Genomic DNA, 19,590 nt, shown 5'->3' on the forward strand with positions numbered 1-19,590 from the left:
GATTCAGGCCACCTGCGAAAAGGAAGGGGCGCTGTCAAATTTTTATGTTTGTCTGGTTCAAGGTCAACCTTCTTTGATTTCTTTAGACTGAGGAAGTTTCTGAAGAGATTCTGAAGAGATTCAATGCCCAATGAGGTGATCTTTCTCTAGGCCAGGTGAATTTCTCCAGGACAGTCATCACTGTCCAGTTTGAGAAAATGGCCATGAGGAATGATAATGTATCGAGTCCTATGGCACCAAACAGCAGAGAATAAGTAAGCTCAACATCAAACTTGTCAAAAGCATACTTCTTTACCTGGAAATGGAAGATGGCAAGGGCTACCACGACTTAACTAAATGATATGAAGCGGAAAAACATGCCCACTTTGAGTGAAAAATGACTACTTTCATGTAGAGAACTTCATAGAAGAAGCTGAGCTCTACTGCTATTACTTTGAGAGCATCTTCTGCAGATATGCTATTGAAAAAGTTTCGGCTCTCATCGCGCTCCTTGGAGCTGAGGATGAGATCAACAATCAGTCCCTTGAAGATTTTGAAGAACTCGCAAGCGTCCTCCACCACTTTGACATCGTCTAAGCCTCTTTTTTCCTGACGCATATCTGTAACCTCGGTTTCTCCTTCAGGTTCAGACGTTTTCTTTTTTCCGATTTCGTCTGGTTTCTCTTAATGTACCTCCGAAAGCTTGGCATAATTGACACCAGGATCCGGATTTTTGAGCATGGAATCTCTGAATTTATCCTTGCTCGCAAAATACAAAGAAGTAGTGCCCTCCAAATATTTGATTATCCCTGCCAGAAACAGGAGTACTGTTGGGATCATAACCCTGTTTCTGGGAAGTGTTTTAATGAACACTTAAACAGTAGCAACGGCCTTGGTTATGAATGCAAGCGAGTGCCTGAGCCACAATTGGTTATCCTCAGTAGAAAAAGCAATGATAGTGTCCGGGCCACCAAGATGCACCAAAAGAAAAGGAGCCCTAAACGCCAAGAGATCACCATTTTCATAAGAGCCAAGATAATCATCAGAAGGGTTGCTTTGGCTGTTGAATATGGTTCCATTAAAACTTTAGCTCCTTTGTTTTTTTTTTTTAATTTATTTATTCAAATCATCCTGATCTTCTCTTCATTTTTTTCTTACCCTGCTTTGTTTTTCTCCCCCCATGTTTATTTCCCTCTGTAACCACACTTTTTTTTTCTTCTCTCATTCTGTCTCTATTTTTTATCTTATGATAAATGCTATAAGTTGTATGTGCAAAAAGATTAATAAGTTGTCTTAGATCTCCAAGGAATAAAGATGACAATGCAGGAAAATCATTTCTCAATAGAAAATGCATAAAAATAATACTTAGAGAATTGAATGAAAATACTTGAATTGTTAAAAAAATTTAAATTTAGTATTCATATAGCAAAATTTTCATTTTCATTTGGAAATATGTTTTCATAATATTGTATTTTTAAAAGGATATAGCCCAACAATTAATTTTATTCAAATAGAGAGATTATATAATAATTTAACTAGTATTAAAATTCACTGACTAATAAAAAATTTGACAGACTGATACATTTATTCATATATGCAAGTATCCATACATGCAATTAGCAGGACTAGAATATGTACGATACTGCTACTTCTGATCGAAACTAGCACAAGAGACCATTTGCTTCATTGTGTAGAAATGGACTCTCCCTGTGCTTCTTCCTTTGGTTCTCCATTTGCTTCATCAATTACTAGCTGTGAATTAGAACTAGAAGCAACATCCTCCAAGATTTCATTTGTGCTATTATCCTCAGAAGCTTCCACTTCAGTAAATTCATTTGTTTCATCGAGTAAAACAAGACTCTCCACAAAAGTATCCAAATAAAAGGAGTGTGCATTGCCCCAAATTTTTGTATCAAAGATTTCTTCTGTCTTTGGATCATAGAAAACTAGGTCTCCAAATGATTTTGCCAATAGAACCTTACCACTTTGCCTAAATGCAACTAACTTTCGTATCCATTTCAAATGTGAAATATTGAAAATTTTGGTCCAAGATCCTGGAATGCCATATTCTTTCATCATCCAAACTGTAAAACAGCCTTCTCCTGTCAATTTAAAAGAAGCAACCAGCAAAAGTGATCCATCAAAAACTGCAACATCCATATAGTGATATTTCTTAACCAAACAATCTGGTACCTCCATTTCCCCAAACACCTCTTCTCCCAAAGAAAACGACACAATCACATCCCGTACACCTGGCCCATTGCCTCGCTTAGTGGCAACCCAATGACAAGCTCCATTCAGAAAAGCAGACGTTGAGCGCGCAGTGATGAAATATTTCAGATCTTTTTTAACCTTTCTCCAACCCCTACTTCTCAAACTGTATATCTCAACAAAAGGCCGAATCTCATCAAAGATAAAATGCGAATACACTATTCTCACAAGCTTATAATCATCAGTAGTGGAATCAAAGCCAAACCCAAGTGAGGGTATATAGGGTCCATATGAGTTAAACGTAAAATTAGGACAAGGAATGTTAACAATCTTTCTAACACTAGGGTTCCATAAAAAAGCTTTCTCAGCGTATTTGCCATAAACATCATCAGATAGACAAAAAAACCCCATTGCAAGAACCCACTATATTAACAAAACGCTTTACGCCTTTAAATGGGCAATCAAGTTCTTCAACAGGGTTTGCAGGGAAAGACTCATCTGGGTACAGCAAATAACGCACATTTTCTTTAAATGGCCAAACAAGTTCTCTGGTGCTGTAACTAAAGAAAAGTAGGCCACTGTTCCTTGCAGCGTTTTTCTTGAGATGTTGGGCTATGAAAGAAGGGTCGGCGATCAAAGAGTACCAGGTCTTGGAAACGCATCTGCATTTGAGGAGTGATTTAACTGGCAATCTTGACAAAACTTCCGCGAGCAATTCTTGAGGAAGATGATCAGACATTTTTCTTTTTGTTCTTCTTGCTGCGTCTGCTCTGTTTTATTGAGCTATGGATCTACTGGCTTTGAAAAAAATACTGGGCCTCAGATAAGAGGTTGCTGAGAAGTAGCAAGCTCATTCAGTTTATCGAATTGGCGGGAACAGTTTATTGAGCTAGAGCGTCGAGCTGGCAATGTAGTTAGGCACCAGCTGTCTGTTTCTTTGTATATAAACAATAGACGATCCTGGAATAGAGGCAGTTACTCTTTCGTTCTACACAAAATTTTTTGTCTTCAAATCCAAATCTATTTTCAAATTTCTTTTGCTGATTTTAAAAATATTATAGAATTTAGCATCCAGCAAGTCATCAGCAACATAAAGAACTTCTTTCAGTTCTATGAGCCAGTCCTTGACCTCATTATTCAAGGCAGACTTCTCCTCTGCATCAAGAAGAATAGCATGGATTGAGGAGACTCCTTTCTTGACTTTCTCGAGTTCATTCTTGACACCCCACAACAGCCAAATCTCTTGGAGAAAGATAGAATCCAGTTTGTTAATGATGTCTCCAGCAAAATTGAAGAGAACCATTTCAGTCATTTTTGGAAAAAAGGGTAGACGGATGTGTTTTGTGACTGCAAAAAGAGGCAAATGTTGTCGTGAAGAGATAGAGACTAGTGCATTACATCTGAACTCTATGCCTTGCGTCGACAAGTCATCAAATGTTAAGGCTCACCATTTTATACACACACACACACACATATATATATGTATACGTGTTTCTTTAGACTTTAGCCATAAAAATATATCAAGTGATATAAATTTATGTCAAAGTATATAATAAATAAAATACATTAATCTTATTTTATGATGTAAATGATTTTTTTTTAACTCAAAGTTTTTGTAATTAAATTTATTATTTACAAATTATCATATTATTTTTTAATAAAAATAAAAATATTAACATTTTTATTCAATCTTGAAAGAATTTCTGTAATCACATCTTGAGGAAGATGATCTGACATTTTTGTATTTGTTCCTCTTGCTGCGTCTGCTCTGTTTTCTGTGTGACATAACACAAAACAAAGCTACGGATAATAATGGGCTCGTTCCAGTTTGAGGCCTGTCTTTAAAAGCCCTGTTCAGATGAATTTTATTATTAATAACTATTTATCAATGAAAATTATTCATTTATTATAATGTTATCAAAATATATTTAAATTATATTATAATTTAATTTAATTTTAAAATTAAATACACAAGTATTTTATATACAAATATTTTATTAAAATTAATAAAAAAATAATTTTAAATTTATTAAAATTAATGTAAATAATTTATTTAAATTATCAGAGAAAAATAAAATTTTTAAAGTGAATATAATAACAAATACTAATAAAAATTTATAGTGTAATTATAAAATTAAATGAGTTCATACTAACTAATACACTATTTTCAATTGAAATTGCCATCTCCTTTCCACGCTTCCAAATTCCCTAGGTTTTTCAAATGATCCAAAGCTATCTTCCATGAGTTGGTTTTCATCAATCTCGGTGAAGACATTGTTAGAGTTTGATGGGGAATTAGCAACAGAAAGCTTCCATGACATTGAGATCCCATTGGAGCTTCTTAACATCGTGGATTTGAGACCCCATTGTCGACCTGATTGAAAATGATTCTTATGGTTTGTGCACATCCTGCTGCACTACTTGCAGTTTTTGTCAAATGAATAATTAAAAAAATCAATGTGGAAAAGCATATTTCTATTGTTCCACTGGAGCTAGTTAGTGCATATTAGGTAAGTTACTTTTTTTCTTAAAATTATTACAAAATTTAACTCTGTTTGGTGATCACTTATAATGTAGCGTTTAGTATTTTAATTTAGTCAAAACATTATCGACATATTGAGAAAGTATTTTATGAAATGTTACCCTTATAACTTTTAGAGATTTAGAGACTATTTTGACTATGATAAAAAAGATAATACCGCTATTTTCACATTTAACAGCTAATCAAACAGTTATTTTTATCGAATATTTCTGTTTTAAATCATTATATAAATAATTAACCACTAACCATTAATATTTAACAGCTTATAGCTATTAAAACAATTAACAGTTACTAAAATAGTTAATATCGGTGAATTCAAAAGATAATGAAACCCAAAATATGCTTAACATAATATGCAAAAAAAGTATCTGGTTGTGCATAAAAATCACTTGAATGCGAATAATTTATTTAAAGTTGAATTCAAGTTAGTATAATTCAACTTAAAATTGATTTATTTAAATTAATTAAAATAATGTTATTTTAATTTAAAATTATTTTTTAAAAATTAATGTTTTAATTTAAAAACAAACTCAAAATCACATATTGGTTCAAATATTATTTAATTTTTTATTTTGATGATACTTTTTTTTAAAAAATTAATTCCTTGCCTTCAAAATTAACAAAATTTGTAGAATATTAGAATAATTAACTCAATAGACAATTATCAATTAAAAAGTAAATTTAGAATAATATAATAATGATTTTAATATATTGAAATATTATGTACTAAAATATATACAGTGACTATGGAGGGACGGAATGTGAGGCTTCTTTCTCTTTTCAATTGTCATTCAATAACTATGAGACAATGGCAATGGTGAGGGCCAAGATTTATCATTTTAATTAAGTTTAATGGAAAAAAAATTAATTTCTTTAGCAATGTTAATTTGATTTCAAAAATTTATTGTATTGATGATTAACTATTAAAATTAATTTACATTATGTTTTTAACGGTTTATCTCTCCAATTTTAACAATTGATTTCTCTAATTTCAAATTGTAGTTATAATTATTATTGCAGTCCATGAAAATTTATTGTGGACATGAACTTGCAAAATATAAAATAAATGGGTCATAAGTTCACTGGGTATAGACCCGGTAAGATAATCCGACGCTTAAGTTAGAGCAGATACGAGTGAATAGTATATTGGATTGATTAAGGAGAAAGAACATACCCCTATAGATGATATGATCTCTTTACATAGGATATAAACAATAGTTGATTATAGTAAGTCAACTATATAATTATATGGATATTATTAGTTAGTATAATTATAGGATTACATTTCTATTTATAGTGCATAATTATAGACATTGCTATATTTGACAATCTTATCAAGATTGCTTATCTTTAATCAATATTCTTTTATTTTATCGAGTGGGTCTTACAGTGATTGAACTAATTGAACGAATCTCATGATTGAATTATTAAACATCATTAGGCTCATGGGCTATCTAAAAGCTCAAGTTATTGAATTAACTATTTTTATTTTGAGGAGTTATATCAATTATAAAAAAAAATTATTAAATTCAATATATTAATTAAATATATATTAATTAAAAAATAATTAATTATAAAACATATAATATAAATAAATAAATATAATCAAGAAAATTTTAATTATTTATAATCAAACTTTTAACATTTATTAAATTATAAATTATTTTTAAATTTTAAATAAAAATATTCAAATAATATAATACATAAAAAAATTTATAAATGTGTAAATATATTTTTAATACCTATTAAATATTAAGATATATTAAAAAATAAATAAACATATTACTTTATAAAATATATTATATTAATATAAAATTATATATATATATATATATATATATATATATATATATATATTAAAACAAAAAACATATAACTTTCAACCTTTGAGTTCAATTCTCCTTATAAATATTTAAAAAAAAATTACTTCTATTAATTAATCGAATTGATTGAATGGCCTGGGTCACATTGAATATTTTCTTATCTAGTTTAATTATAAATTTAAATTGATTTAAAGTTCAATTCACTAATTCATCAATTCGATTAGTAGATTTAATTTGTATTTAATAATTATTAAAAAAATCAAAAAATTTCAATTTCTTTTACCACTATACCTTTTAAGTATCATAAATTTGTTCCTAATCTATTAATCTAGAATTAGTAGGGTAATTTTTAAATGAGGAAATTATAAAAAAGTGTCCTATGATTTTACCTCATTTTCGCTTCAAGGTCTATGATTCACTTTGTGATAAAGCGGTACTTTATGGTTTCGCACTATTATCAAAATGTAACTTTCCGTCTCTCTTCCGTTAGTTGCTATTGATGTAGACATTATTGACCGACATAGACGTCTTTTAGTGGTTGATGTAGATTAAAATAATATTATTTAATTTTCAAAATTTTAATATTATTTTTTTAATATTCTCACGTTAAAAAAAAATAATAAGTGATCTTATTTAGCCTAGCCAAAGAGGAATTTGAGAAAAGTTTATTCTCCTCAAATAACATTCTCATCCAAATTATGAGTGAATAATCTCAATTGTGTGAAATTGATCAAGGCTCAGAGATTGAATTAGTTGTTCAAACAACTTTTTATCTTTTTCTTTTATTTTCTTAATTTTTATTCATTTATAAATAAAATAAACTTATTAAATAATATTATTTTAATCCACGTCAACCTTTAAAAGCCGTTTACATTAATCATTATTGTCCACATTAATAGCAACTAATAGAAAAGAGCTCACGATTGCACTACTTTGCATCGTGTCACATCGCGGGCTGGACCGATCTCCAAGATTCTACGCGATGGAAAACCAACGCACTAAGCATAATACTTAGTGGTGCATAATTTATAATAACAATAATTTAACAATTGAAACAATATATACAAATCATAATTTCTGGGTCTTTTATATTTTTATTGCTCTTTGGAAGCAATTAACATTATCGGGATTTTTTATGATTACTTATTGTATTTTAAGTCTTAATTAATTTTTATCAGTGCCTAAGAAACCTATAACAAATTATAAAAGCTGGATGCACGAGTGTATACTGGTTAGACAGCCATATGTCTATCCAGCATACGTCTGTCAGGCACGAGGCCAGCTGTCGGGCACGAGACCCGCTGTCAGGCTTGTAAAGCCAGAAATAAAGTAGGCAAAATGGCCAGTAAGTAGGCATATAGCATGTAGAACAATCATACCAGACATATATTGTCAATTCATGATTTTCTCGGTAGGCAGTACTGCTATCTGTAGTCCCTAATTGGTATACCAATTTATCCAAACTAAATAAATAAGTCTATGTATGCTATGGGCAATTAAACATTTTTAATTATTTTAGCACTATTTACTGTTACTATTTTCTGGTACTGTTCATTGGTACCATTAATTTCATATTAATAGGATATTAGTCCCAATTTACATATTCATATCATTTTTAATATTAATTATCCTTATGAGTATTTTAATTATCATAAATAGCATTTTTCTCATGAAACTTTCTTTAGGTTCATGTTGCTGTGTTATTTTTATCTAGGAATTTGACTAGGTTAGGGTATCTATTTAGTCACACCTCCTTCATAACAATTTATCCTCTATGTTTAAACTTAAATTTTAGTTTTTTGAATCACTGAATTTGAGGTTATAGAACTCAAGTTATGGTCAAAATACCATAACTGGTCCATGTGCCTCTAAGCTGTCCAGAATTTATAATTCTTGGTCAATAAACTTTGACCAATCATTTGATCATTTTATGGTCATTTTTAGACTTAGGTTCCTTCACAAGATATGTTCCTCTATGTCTTAGGGACTCCCAGGTACAATTTCATAATTTTTCAAGCTTGGTATAGTGAGTTATAGTCAATGTATTAACCTGGACTCTCAATCTTATAAAGGCAATAACCAAACTTCAGGGCAGTATGTCTGACCCTCTTTTTAGGGTCTTTACACTTAGAATTTGGCAAATGTGTCTAAATCAATGTTGTAGCCCTAAGTATCATGTTTCCATATCATATTAGCACATCTCAAATGGAATTTCCTAGTGGGAGTTATGGCCAAATGAACACATGGGTATCAAATGACATTCTGGGTTCCATTTAACATTTTCCAGATTTCAATTCCTAACTTTGGCTAATATTTTCCCTAGGATGCAATGGTTTCTAGAGCTTGGTCAAAACATAAAAATTGTTGTGCTATGTCTTATAAAACTTTTGGCACTAGTTTCACCAATTTTCAGCTTTGGACACCAAGTTATGGCATTTTTGCCAAAACTGGTCAAGCATACCAAAGTAACAGTATTTTGGATAATTTCTGGGTTGGCAGTTTTAGTGATCCAACTTGTGCTAACAATTTGATTTGGTTAAAGGCAAAACTGGGTCAAGTGGTCTTCACGAAAAGTGTAGCCCTATGTCTAAGCTTTCCATTGATGTAAATTTTAGGTCATTTGGACCAATGTAGAGAGAGTTATGACCAAATGAACATGTTCATTTGGTCATTTTCTGAGTTTCAGTGTTTGGTCATCCGGGTTTGGGCAGAGAATTGGTCATGATTTTGGCAAAATTTGGGCATGGTGTCTATATAAAAAATGGGTTATTTTGAGTCTATTTTCACCTTCAATTGGCTTCATACCAATTGGAGTCACACATTTTCAGTTATGGGTCAATAAACCCAATGGACTCATTGAGTCCAAACCTGCAGAAAATTGAACACTCCCAATATCTCAATTCCTTCAACTTTCTTACTTCAATTTACATGCAATACACTTCTATAAGCAACAATCTCAATTCAATAGGTCAATTTCAATATTTACACCAAGTCTTCAAGCATTTACACAAACCCTAGTTTTCAAAGTTTTAAATTTTTACAAACACTACATAATCAAACACTCAAACATTTCAACTCATCACACATTCTCATGGAACTATTTTTCATCACTTAAAAGCAACAAACTTCAAGTTCCATGGCTGCCAAAAATTCAAGGGTTCTTTCCTCAAGATTTTCTTTTTGTTTCATGCACATTTTCACTTGATTTAGCATGATACTCATGCTTAAAGAATAGATTAAAAGTTTAAAGCACTAACCTTTGTGGTGACCCAACTTCAAGCTTCCTAAACTTCAACTTTTCTCCTCTTTATGGGTATCTATAGCTTCCTTAGGGTGTGGAGGATATTTTTTGTGAAGTGGGCTATGGGTTTTGGGTGGATTAAGCTTGAGAAATCAAGCTTGGAAGCTTGACATCAATGGAGGAAAGAAGGAGCAAAGGTGCCAGCTCTAAGGGGGAAAGAGAGAGAGAAGAAATGGAGGAAGAAGATGGAAGTGGGTAGGAGTTTGTCCTCTAGTGCCTATTTATAATTTTTTTTTTAATTTTTGTACTTTAAATTTTTTAATTTTCCTAAGCTTTTTCCTTTCTTTTCTTTTCTTTTCCTTTCTTTTCTTTTCTTTTCTCTTGTCATTTTTCTAATATATTTCATAAATTTTAATTAATGTTAATTATTTTATTCTCTAAATTTTTATTTTAACATTTAGATCAAAATTCACCTTTGGGAGTGAAAATGACCGAAATGCCCTTCATAATGCATATCGAGTCATTTTTATTATTTTTGTACCAATTTATAAATCCTCTAAACTTTAATTTATTTTTTTGTAAATTTTTTCTATATTTTCTTAACATTTATTTCTTCAATTTATGCCTCTCACTATAGTTTAGGTGTAGTTCCAGACATTTTTTACTGTCCGAATATACATGAGTCGTTGGAACAGTAAAATGTATGGACTACCTATGGTGAGGGCGTTACACTTTAGATCATTGCACCAAAACCTGTAGCCTTTCACTCCAGATGCATACCCTAGAAATATGCATTTTCTTGCCCTCGGCTCAAGCTTACCATCTCTCACATAAGCATAAGCAGAGCAACCAAATACTCTTAGCTGAGAGTAATCAACAGGTGAACCGGACCAGATCTCAAAAGGAGTTTTGCACTCAATAGTTGTAGATGGATATTTATTAACCAAGAAACAGGCTATATTAATTGCTTCAGCCCAGAAATCCTTTCCCAATCCTGAATGTGAGAGCATGCTTCGTGCTTCATCACAAAGCGACCTATTCATGCGTTCTGCACTACTATTCTGTTGTGGTGTCCTTGTACAAGTGCGATGTCTCACTATACCTTCATTGCTGCAGAATGCATTGAACTCACGATTGCAAAATTCCAACCCGTTATGAGTTTTAAGACGCTTGACCTTTTTTTCTGTCTGCTTCTCAATCATCGTCTTCTACTTTACAAAGGTTGAAAATGCCTCATCTTTTGTTTTCAGAAAATACACCCACACCATTTGAGAGTAATCATCAATCAAAGTCATGAAGTACCTGGCACCGCTCTTTGAAGGGATTATGTTAGGACCCCATAGATCTGAGTGGATATAATCCACCGTTCCTCTGGTCTTACGCATTGCCTTTTTATTGAACTTCACCCTGGTCTGTTTGCCAAACACACACTATTCACAAAAGTCCATAGATTATGTTTTCTGCCCGTCCAACAAATCCTGCTTGCTTAACGCAGATAATCCTGTTTCACTCATATGACCAAGACACATATGCCACAATTGAGTCTAATTCTGATTATTGCTTCCGGATGCTACTGCAGCTTCCCCTGAAACTGTACTGTCCTGAAGAAAATATAATTCTGAAACCAAACTACTCTTCATGAGTACTATAGAGCCGTTGCACACTTTGAGAACTCCATTCTCTGCATGGTATCTGAATCCATGAGAGTCAAGTGTCCCAAGAGAAATCAGGTTCCTCTTTAGTCCTGGAACATGCCAACACTCTATAGTTCTGACAACGCCATCAAACATCCTCAATCTGATGTTACCAATTCCTTCAACAGATAATGCACGATCATTGCCCAGAAACACCTTACCACTCATTTGTTTGTAAGTGACAAACTAGTTTCTATGGGGACACATGTTATAAGTAGCACTAGTATCAAGAATCTAGGAATTTTGTCCATGATTTGAACTCACGGATAAAATTTCTCCAGCATTGTCATCACCATCAGAATCAATAAAACTATCAAACACATTCGCAGAACTTTTTGGTTGCTTTCCCTTTTTATTTTTTAACTTGGGACAGTCTCTCCTGTAGTGACCTTGCTCCCCGCACTCAAAACAGTTAGCCTTTTTAATTCTCAACTTAGATCTAGCCTTAGATTTCTTCCTGCTAGAAGAACCCTCCCTTGAATGTGTTCTTCCCCTGCTCACCAAACCTTCCCCCTCAAATCTTTCTCTATTATCTGGAAATTTCTTTTTCAACTCTTTCGATTTTAGAGAATTACTAACATTGTCTAGTAAAATACTATCTTTCCCATACAACAGATTATCAACAAAAGTTTCATAGGAGGGTAGCAAAGAATATAACACAATAAGGGCCTGATCCTTACTATCAATCTCAATATCAATATTCTTCGGGTCTATAATGATTGAATTAAATTCATCTAGATGTTCTTTAATGGACGTACCTTCGCTCATTCTCAGATTGTAAAGCCTTTTCTTCAGATACAGGCAGTTGGTCAGCGATTTGGCAGAGTATAACTCCTCTAATTCTTCCATGCAGCAGATGCTGAGCTTTCACCAGTAATCTCGCGTAGGACATTATCAGTTACGCTCATGAAAATCGCACTCAAGGTTCTCTCCTATAGATCAGCCTTCTCCGCCTCTTTTATACCTTCTGGAAAGTTATCCTCGATTGCCTTCCATAGACCTTGTAGGATCAAAGAAGATTTAATTTTAATCTTCCATAGACTAAAACTCGATCCACCATTAAACTTCTCCATCTCATACTTCATTGAAGACAACGCCATCTGTAAACCCTAGGTTTTGTGCACAAAGCTCTGATACTGGTTTGTTATAATAAGCACGCAAATCTAAGGCACACACACAAATCGCACAATCACACAGTATTGAAAAGAGAAGAAGAATAACATAGAATTTAACGTGATTCAACCGTAAGGTCTACGTCAATGGGCAAGATAAGAGAAAAAAAAGTTCTACTATGATGAAAAGAGTAAGATACAATCAATCAGAACTCTCAAACCCTAACCCCAGTGTATTTCCCAAATATCTCACAACTCCACCACAAAGGGTAGAATATTACAATATTTATACTGGTCCATACCGCAGGGGTATTGCCCCCACATCCCCAAGGAGATCAGAGGTGGGCCTCGAGCCCGAGCCTATCAGCCCGTGCCCTCCACTACCACCACAGATCTCACTTTTTATCTTAATCAGGTCGCAGCGTGAAAACTTTCAGGTTAGATCACAATTCGGGTTCATGAAAAAATATATCCAAAATTCAACGCCCAAATTTTCTGTATCAAAGATTTCTTTTGTGTTTGGATCACAGAAAACTAGCTCGCCACCTCCTTATGCCAATAGAATTGTACCATTTAGCCTATATGCTACTAACTTTTGTGTCCCTTCCAAATGTGAAATCTTGCAAATACGCTACTTTCACCAACTTATAATCGTCAGTAGTGGAATCAAAGCCAAACCCAAGTGAGTGTATATAGGGTCCATGTGAGATAAACGTAACATTAGGACCAGGAATGGCAACAACCTTTCTAACACTAGCGTTCCATAAAGCAGCCCCGTCAGTGTATTTGCCATCAACATCATAGATAGACAAAAGACCCCATTACAAGTACTCACTATATTAACAAAACGCTTTAAGCCTTTAAACGTTTTAACCCAATGGACATTTTTCGTTCTTGCTGCGTCTGCTCTGTTTCATTGAGCCATGGATCTACTGGCTTTGAAAAAATACTGGGCCTCAGATAAGAGGTTGCTGGGAAGTCGCAAGCCCATCCAGTTTAACAAATTGGACATTTGAGTTTCATCTTTCTAATTTGATTCTATTTTCAAATTTCTTTTGCTGATTTTAAAAATATAATGGTATTTAGTTCATTACCCTTATGAAAAGAAATTGAATTAAAAAAAATTAAAGAGAAAAGAAATGAAAGTAAATCTAATCTCTATGATAAATTATTACAATATGATAGAAATACAATTTTTTCTAAAAAAAAATAAAAATATAATTATACTCTCTTTTCTATGTTTAAAGACATTTAAATAAATATAATATAAGTTAACACATTTATTATCCTATTTCTCTCTATTTTACTCCATTTGGAAGAAAATATTTTAGGTCAATTAAGAGGATTTGAGTAATGAAAATTTTCTTTTATTCTGTTTTATTTCTCCTCTTTTCTCTTTTCTTTTTATTTTAATATCTAAATAAAAGATAAATATTAGAGAAATTAGATTTCTTTTCTTTTACCTTCCATTCATATTTCTCAATTCAAACAAAGGGTTAGAGTTAAAATTTCACATATTAAGAAACAAGCATAAAATAGAAAAAAAAATCTAATTTCATGGATTAAAATCTCAGTATCATTTGAAAATAGAGTATGTTTCATAACATTCAAAAATCAAATGGGAAGACCTAATCATTTGAAAATATGCATATGACATGTTGTATTTGGGACTAGCTGATGAAGATTCAAGACACAGAGCTATGTTTTAAGAGTCGATATTAAAATGTAATGCTAGAACTAAATTTGCAATAACAAAGGCTCGTTAATGCTCCACTGAGCTTATGCACGGTACTACTACTTCTGGTCTATACTAGCACAAGAAGACCATTCGAATATTCAGTTGCCGGAATTTGTACAATGTTTGCAGCAGAATCGTGCTCCCCAGGACACCATTTGCTTTATTCTGTAGAAATGGACTCTCCCTGTGCTTCTTCCTTCGATTCTTCATTTGCTTCATCAATTACTATTTGTGAATTAGAAGTAGATGCAACCTCCTCGAACATTTTATTTGCTTTATTCAGGATAATAGGACTGTTGGCATTCTTGTTTCCTTTACTGTTGTTCTGCAAGTCCTTGTCCACACCATTAGGAGAAGAAGAATCCTCCTTTGAAACTCCATTTGTGCCATCATCCTCAGAAGGTTCCTCCTCTGCAAATGCATTTGCTTCATCAAGTAAAACAAGACTCAACACTAAAGCGTCCAAATAAAAGGAGCCTGCATTGCCCAAAATTTCCGTAGCCGAGATTTCTTTTGTAGAACCTTACCATTTTACCTAAATGCAACTAACCTTCGTATCCATTCCAAATGTGAAATGTTGAAAAGTTTGGTCCAAGGAATAAAGACTACAATGTAGGAAAATTATTTCTAAAAAGTTAGAAAATTAACTGAAAATATTTGAACAACTGAAAAAAGAAAAGTATATTTAAATTTAGTCTTTATACAGTAAAATTTTTATTTTCATGCTAGAATATATTTTTCATAATATTATGTTTTTCAAAAGATGGAGACCAACTAAATAGTAGTTTGATTGGTATTAAAATATATTGATTAAAAATTTGATGAAAAAGCTAAATAGTTTAGTGAAATCAAAATATAAAATCTGAATAGTATATTTTTAAAATAGAAAGATTAAATGATTAATTTTATTAAAATAAAAAATTAAATAGTAAATTTTGTCATAAGATAATGATTATGTATTTATCAGAAAAGATCACACATTTATTTTTTAAAATAAAATATTGAATTGAAAATTAGTTTGTCAAAAAAATAATATTATTATTTAGTAAGGTTGCCTTCAGAAACGTTGTTGTTTATGGTTTTTTATATTGTTTTTGAGAGAAAAACATAAAATCTGTTGAGTTAAATTATTATTGTTTTCTCTTTTAAGTATTCTCTCGCAACTGCATTTCATTTTGTGGTGACTTTTTTTAAGTGAGACCCCTTTCTATGGAGTAATTATATGCTATTATCCTAATTTCACGTAGGATTAAATTAGCAGTGGTAGGTCCCATTAAAAAAGTATTTTCTGATGTATTAAAAACAATTTTTTCTTAAAAAAAAAATTATAACTACTTTTTTCATCTAGTTGTAATGTTTTAATTAGTTTGTCCTACATGGAATAACAGAGCTATAATATAATTTTTCCTTTCTATCTCTTATGTACATATTTATGTGCAGACAGCTAGGAATTTACTAAGAACTCAGATGTACATCCTGAGAGGAAAATAACATTCAAAAATCGTCAAATGTGAAGATCTAATCATGTGAAAATATGCAAGTTGATATTAAAATGTAATGCTAGAACTAAATTTGCAATAACAAAGACTCGATAAATGCTCCACTAAGCTTAGGTACGATATTGCTACTTCTGGTCCAAACCCGCACAAGAAGACCATTGATTAGAACATTCAGTTGCTGGACTTTGTACAATGTGCGCAGCAGAATCATGCTCCCCAAGACATCATTTGCTTCATTCTGTAGAAATGGACTCTCCCTGTGCTTCTTCCTTTGATTCTTCATTTGCTTCATCAATTACTATCTGTGAATTAGAACTAGATGCAGCCTCCTCCAATATTTCATTTGCTTCGTTCAGTATAGTAGGACTGTCGCAATCTTTTTCCCTTTACTGTTCTTCTGCAAGTCCTTGTCTATGCCACCATGAGAAGCAGAATGCTCATTTGAAACTCCATTTGCTTCATCGAGTAAAACAAGACTCTCCACTAAAGTGTCCAAATAAAAGGAGCGTGCATTGCCCAAAATTTCAGTGGCCGAGATTTCTTCTGTCTTTGGATCATAGAAAACTAGCCCTCCAGCTATGTTTGCCAATAGAACCTCACCACTTTGCCTAAATGCAACTAACCTTCGTATCCCTGCCAAATGTGAAATATTGAAAAGATTGGTCCAAGATCCTGGAACACCATATTCTTTCATCTTCCAAACTGAAAAGCAGCCTTCCTCTGTCAATTTCGTAATAGCAACCAGCAAAAGTGATCCATCAGAAACTGCAACATCAATAAAGTAATATTTCTTAACCAAACAATCTGGTACCTCCATTTCCCCAAACACCTCTTCTCCCAAAGAAAACGACACAATCGCATCGCATGCACCAGGCCCATTAGGTGGCTTAGTGGCAACCCAATGACAAGTTCCATTCAGAAAAGCAGACGTTGACAAATCCGCGATGACATATTTCAGATCATTATTATCAACCTTTCTCCAACCCCTACTTCTCAAACTGTAAATCTCAACCAAAGGCGGAATCTTATCAAATTTAAAATTACTATCTGGCAAATACACTATTCTCACAAGCTTATAATCATCAGTAGCGGAATCAAAGCCAAACCCAAGTAAGTGTTTATAGAATCCATGTGAGGTAAACGTAATATTAGGACAAGGAATGTTAACAATCTTTCTAACACTAGGGTTCCATAAAGCAGCTCCATTAGTGTATTTGCCATAAACACCATAAGATAGACAAAAGACCCCATTACAAGAACCCACTATATCAACAAAACGCTTTAAGTCTTTAAATGGGTAATCAAGTTCTTCAATAGGGTTTGCAGGGAAAGACTCATCTGGGTATAGCAAATAACGCACATTTTCTTTAAATGGCCAAACAAGTCCTCTGGTGCTGTAACTAAAGAAAAGTATTCCACTGTTTCTTGCAGCGGTTTTCTTGAGATGGTGGGCTATGAAAGAAGGGTTGGTGATTAAAGAGTACCAAGTCTTGGAAACGCACCTGCATATGAGGATTGATTTCACTGGCAATCTTGACAAAATTTCTTCCAGCAATTCTCGAGTCAGATGATCAGACATTTTTCTTTTTGTTCTTCTTGCTGCGTCTGCTCCGTTTTATTGAGCTATGGATCTATTGGCTCTGAAAAAATACTAGGCCTGCTCAGAAGTGGCTTGCCCCGTTATCGAGCTAGAGTGTTGAGCTGGCAATGTATAGTTAGGCAGCAGTTATATGTTTCTTTGTATATAAACAATAGAAGATTCTGGAATAGAGGCCGTTACTCTTTCTTTCTACACATAATTTTTCTTCTTCTAGTAATTTCAAAATAAAAATTATTAAAATATAAAGATTCTCTTAATTATTAAACAAATTTTAAAGGCTTACGATAAAATAATTAAACAAATAAAACCCTCATTTTATTATTTTATATATTTGTTTTTGTTAATTTAATATTTAAGAAATTTTTAAATAAAATGAGGTTTTTTTTAAGATAGAATAAATTATTATTTAGTTCTGTATTTTAATAAAATTAATTATTTAGTTTTTATATTTTAAAAAATATATTATTTAGTTTTTATATTTTACTTCCGTTAAACTATTTAGTTTCTCTATTAATTTTTTCGTTAGTTAATACTGATTAAATTACTATTTAATCTCTTTATTTTAGTAAAATTAATTAATTAGTCTTTATATCTTAGAAAAACATATTAATTGATCTCTATAATTTGACTCTATAAATTATTTACTCTTATAATTATTTTTTATACGTAAATTACCCTAATTCTTTTCTTTCTCATTCTCTTCATAAAAATAGTATAAGCAATCTACATAAAAAAAATTAATTTTCTTAAATTTCTAAATAATCAAGGGAAATTATTTCCCAGCAGAGAAGCACACAAAAAAGATGTCCAAAAAATTAAAAATTAAAAAATATTAAATTCAAATTTAATTTTCACATAACAAAATTTCATTTTTTTTTCAGGAATATATTTTTTGAAATACTATATTTTTCAAAATATATAGACAAATTAATTAGTTTCACTAAAATAGAGAAACTGAATAGTGATTTTTTAAAATACATAATCAATTAAATAATTTTCTTCAAATAAAAGAACTAAATAATAATTTGAATATCAAAAAATTTAATAAAACGACTAAATAATTTAATAAAAAAAGTATAATATATCAACTAAATAAGTGTACGCATTAACTTTATACTAAAGCACAAACTTAGGTGCTAAATATTTTCCTTACCATAATGAAACTTTAACATCCCATCAAAAGGAATTAATTTACAAATAACAGAGACTTGTTAAAATGCTCCATTAAGCTTACATAGGCTGCTGCTGCTATTCTGGTCCATGCTAGCACAAGAAGACCATTGATTTTGAATAATGTTTGCAGTAGAACGATGCTCCTATGCTTCTTCCTTTGATTCCACATTTGATTCATTAATTAACATGTGTGAACTAGAAATAGATGCATCCTCCTCCAAGATTTCATTTGCTTTACTGTTCTTCTTCAAGTCCGACTTGTCTACACCCTCAGAAGAAAGAATAATGATCCTTTGAAACTCCATTCGCGTCATCACCCTCAGAAGCTTCCTCTTCTGTAAATTCATTTGCTTCACTGAGTAAAACAAGACTATCCACAAAAGCATCAAAGCGTACATCGCCCAAAATTTCTGCATCAAAGATTTCTTCTGTCTTTGGATCATAGAAAACTAGCTTTCGACCTCCTTTTGCCAATAGAACCTTACCATTTAGCCTACAAGCTACTAACTTTCGTATTCCTTACAAATGTGAAATATAGAAAAGTTTGGTCCAAGATCCTGCAACACTATATTCTTTCATCATCCAAACTGAAAAATCCTCTTCTTCTCCAATCAATTTCATAAAATGAACCAGCAGAAGTGATCCATCAAACACTGCAACATCCATAAAGAGATATTTGTTAACCAAACAAATCTGGTACCTCCATTTCCCCAAACACCTCTTCTCCCAAAGCAAACGACACAATCACATCGCCTGCAACAGCCCCCTTTTGTCGCTTAGGGGCAACCCAATTACAAGCTCCTTTCAGAAAAGCAGACGTTGAGCACTCGGGGATGGCATGTCTCAGATCATTATGAACCATTCTCCAACACCTACTTCTCAAACTGTAAATCTCAACCAAAGGCGGAATCTCATAAAAGTTAAAATCACTATCTTGCAAATACACTACACTCACCAACTTAAAATCATCAGTAGTGG

At 32.2% G+C, this 19,590-nt stretch overlaps 1 protein-coding gene and 1 pseudogene across 1 annotated transcript; both read right to left on the reverse strand.

The window, feature by feature from the left end:
* Nucleotides 1-1,662: 1,662 nt before the first annotated feature.
* Nucleotides 1,663-2,932, reverse strand: LOC131182433 (F-box protein CPR1-like; annotated as a pseudogene).
* A 13,259-nt stretch (nucleotides 2,933-16,191) lies between these two features.
* On the reverse strand, nucleotides 16,192-17,418 carry LOC131182437 (F-box/kelch-repeat protein At3g23880-like). Its single transcript, XM_058151989.1, has one exon. The coding sequence runs from the start codon at nucleotides 17,416-17,418 to the stop codon at nucleotides 16,192-16,194; it is 1,227 nt and encodes a 408-aa protein (XP_058007972.1).
* Between the last annotated feature and the right edge of the window lie 2,172 nt (nucleotides 17,419-19,590).

The sequence above is a fragment of the Hevea brasiliensis genome, chromosome 8, assembly GCF_030052815.1.
Source record: "Hevea brasiliensis isolate MT/VB/25A 57/8 chromosome 8, ASM3005281v1, whole genome shotgun sequence".
In the NCBI taxonomy this organism is placed as follows: Eukaryota; Viridiplantae; Streptophyta; class Magnoliopsida; order Malpighiales; family Euphorbiaceae; genus Hevea; species Hevea brasiliensis.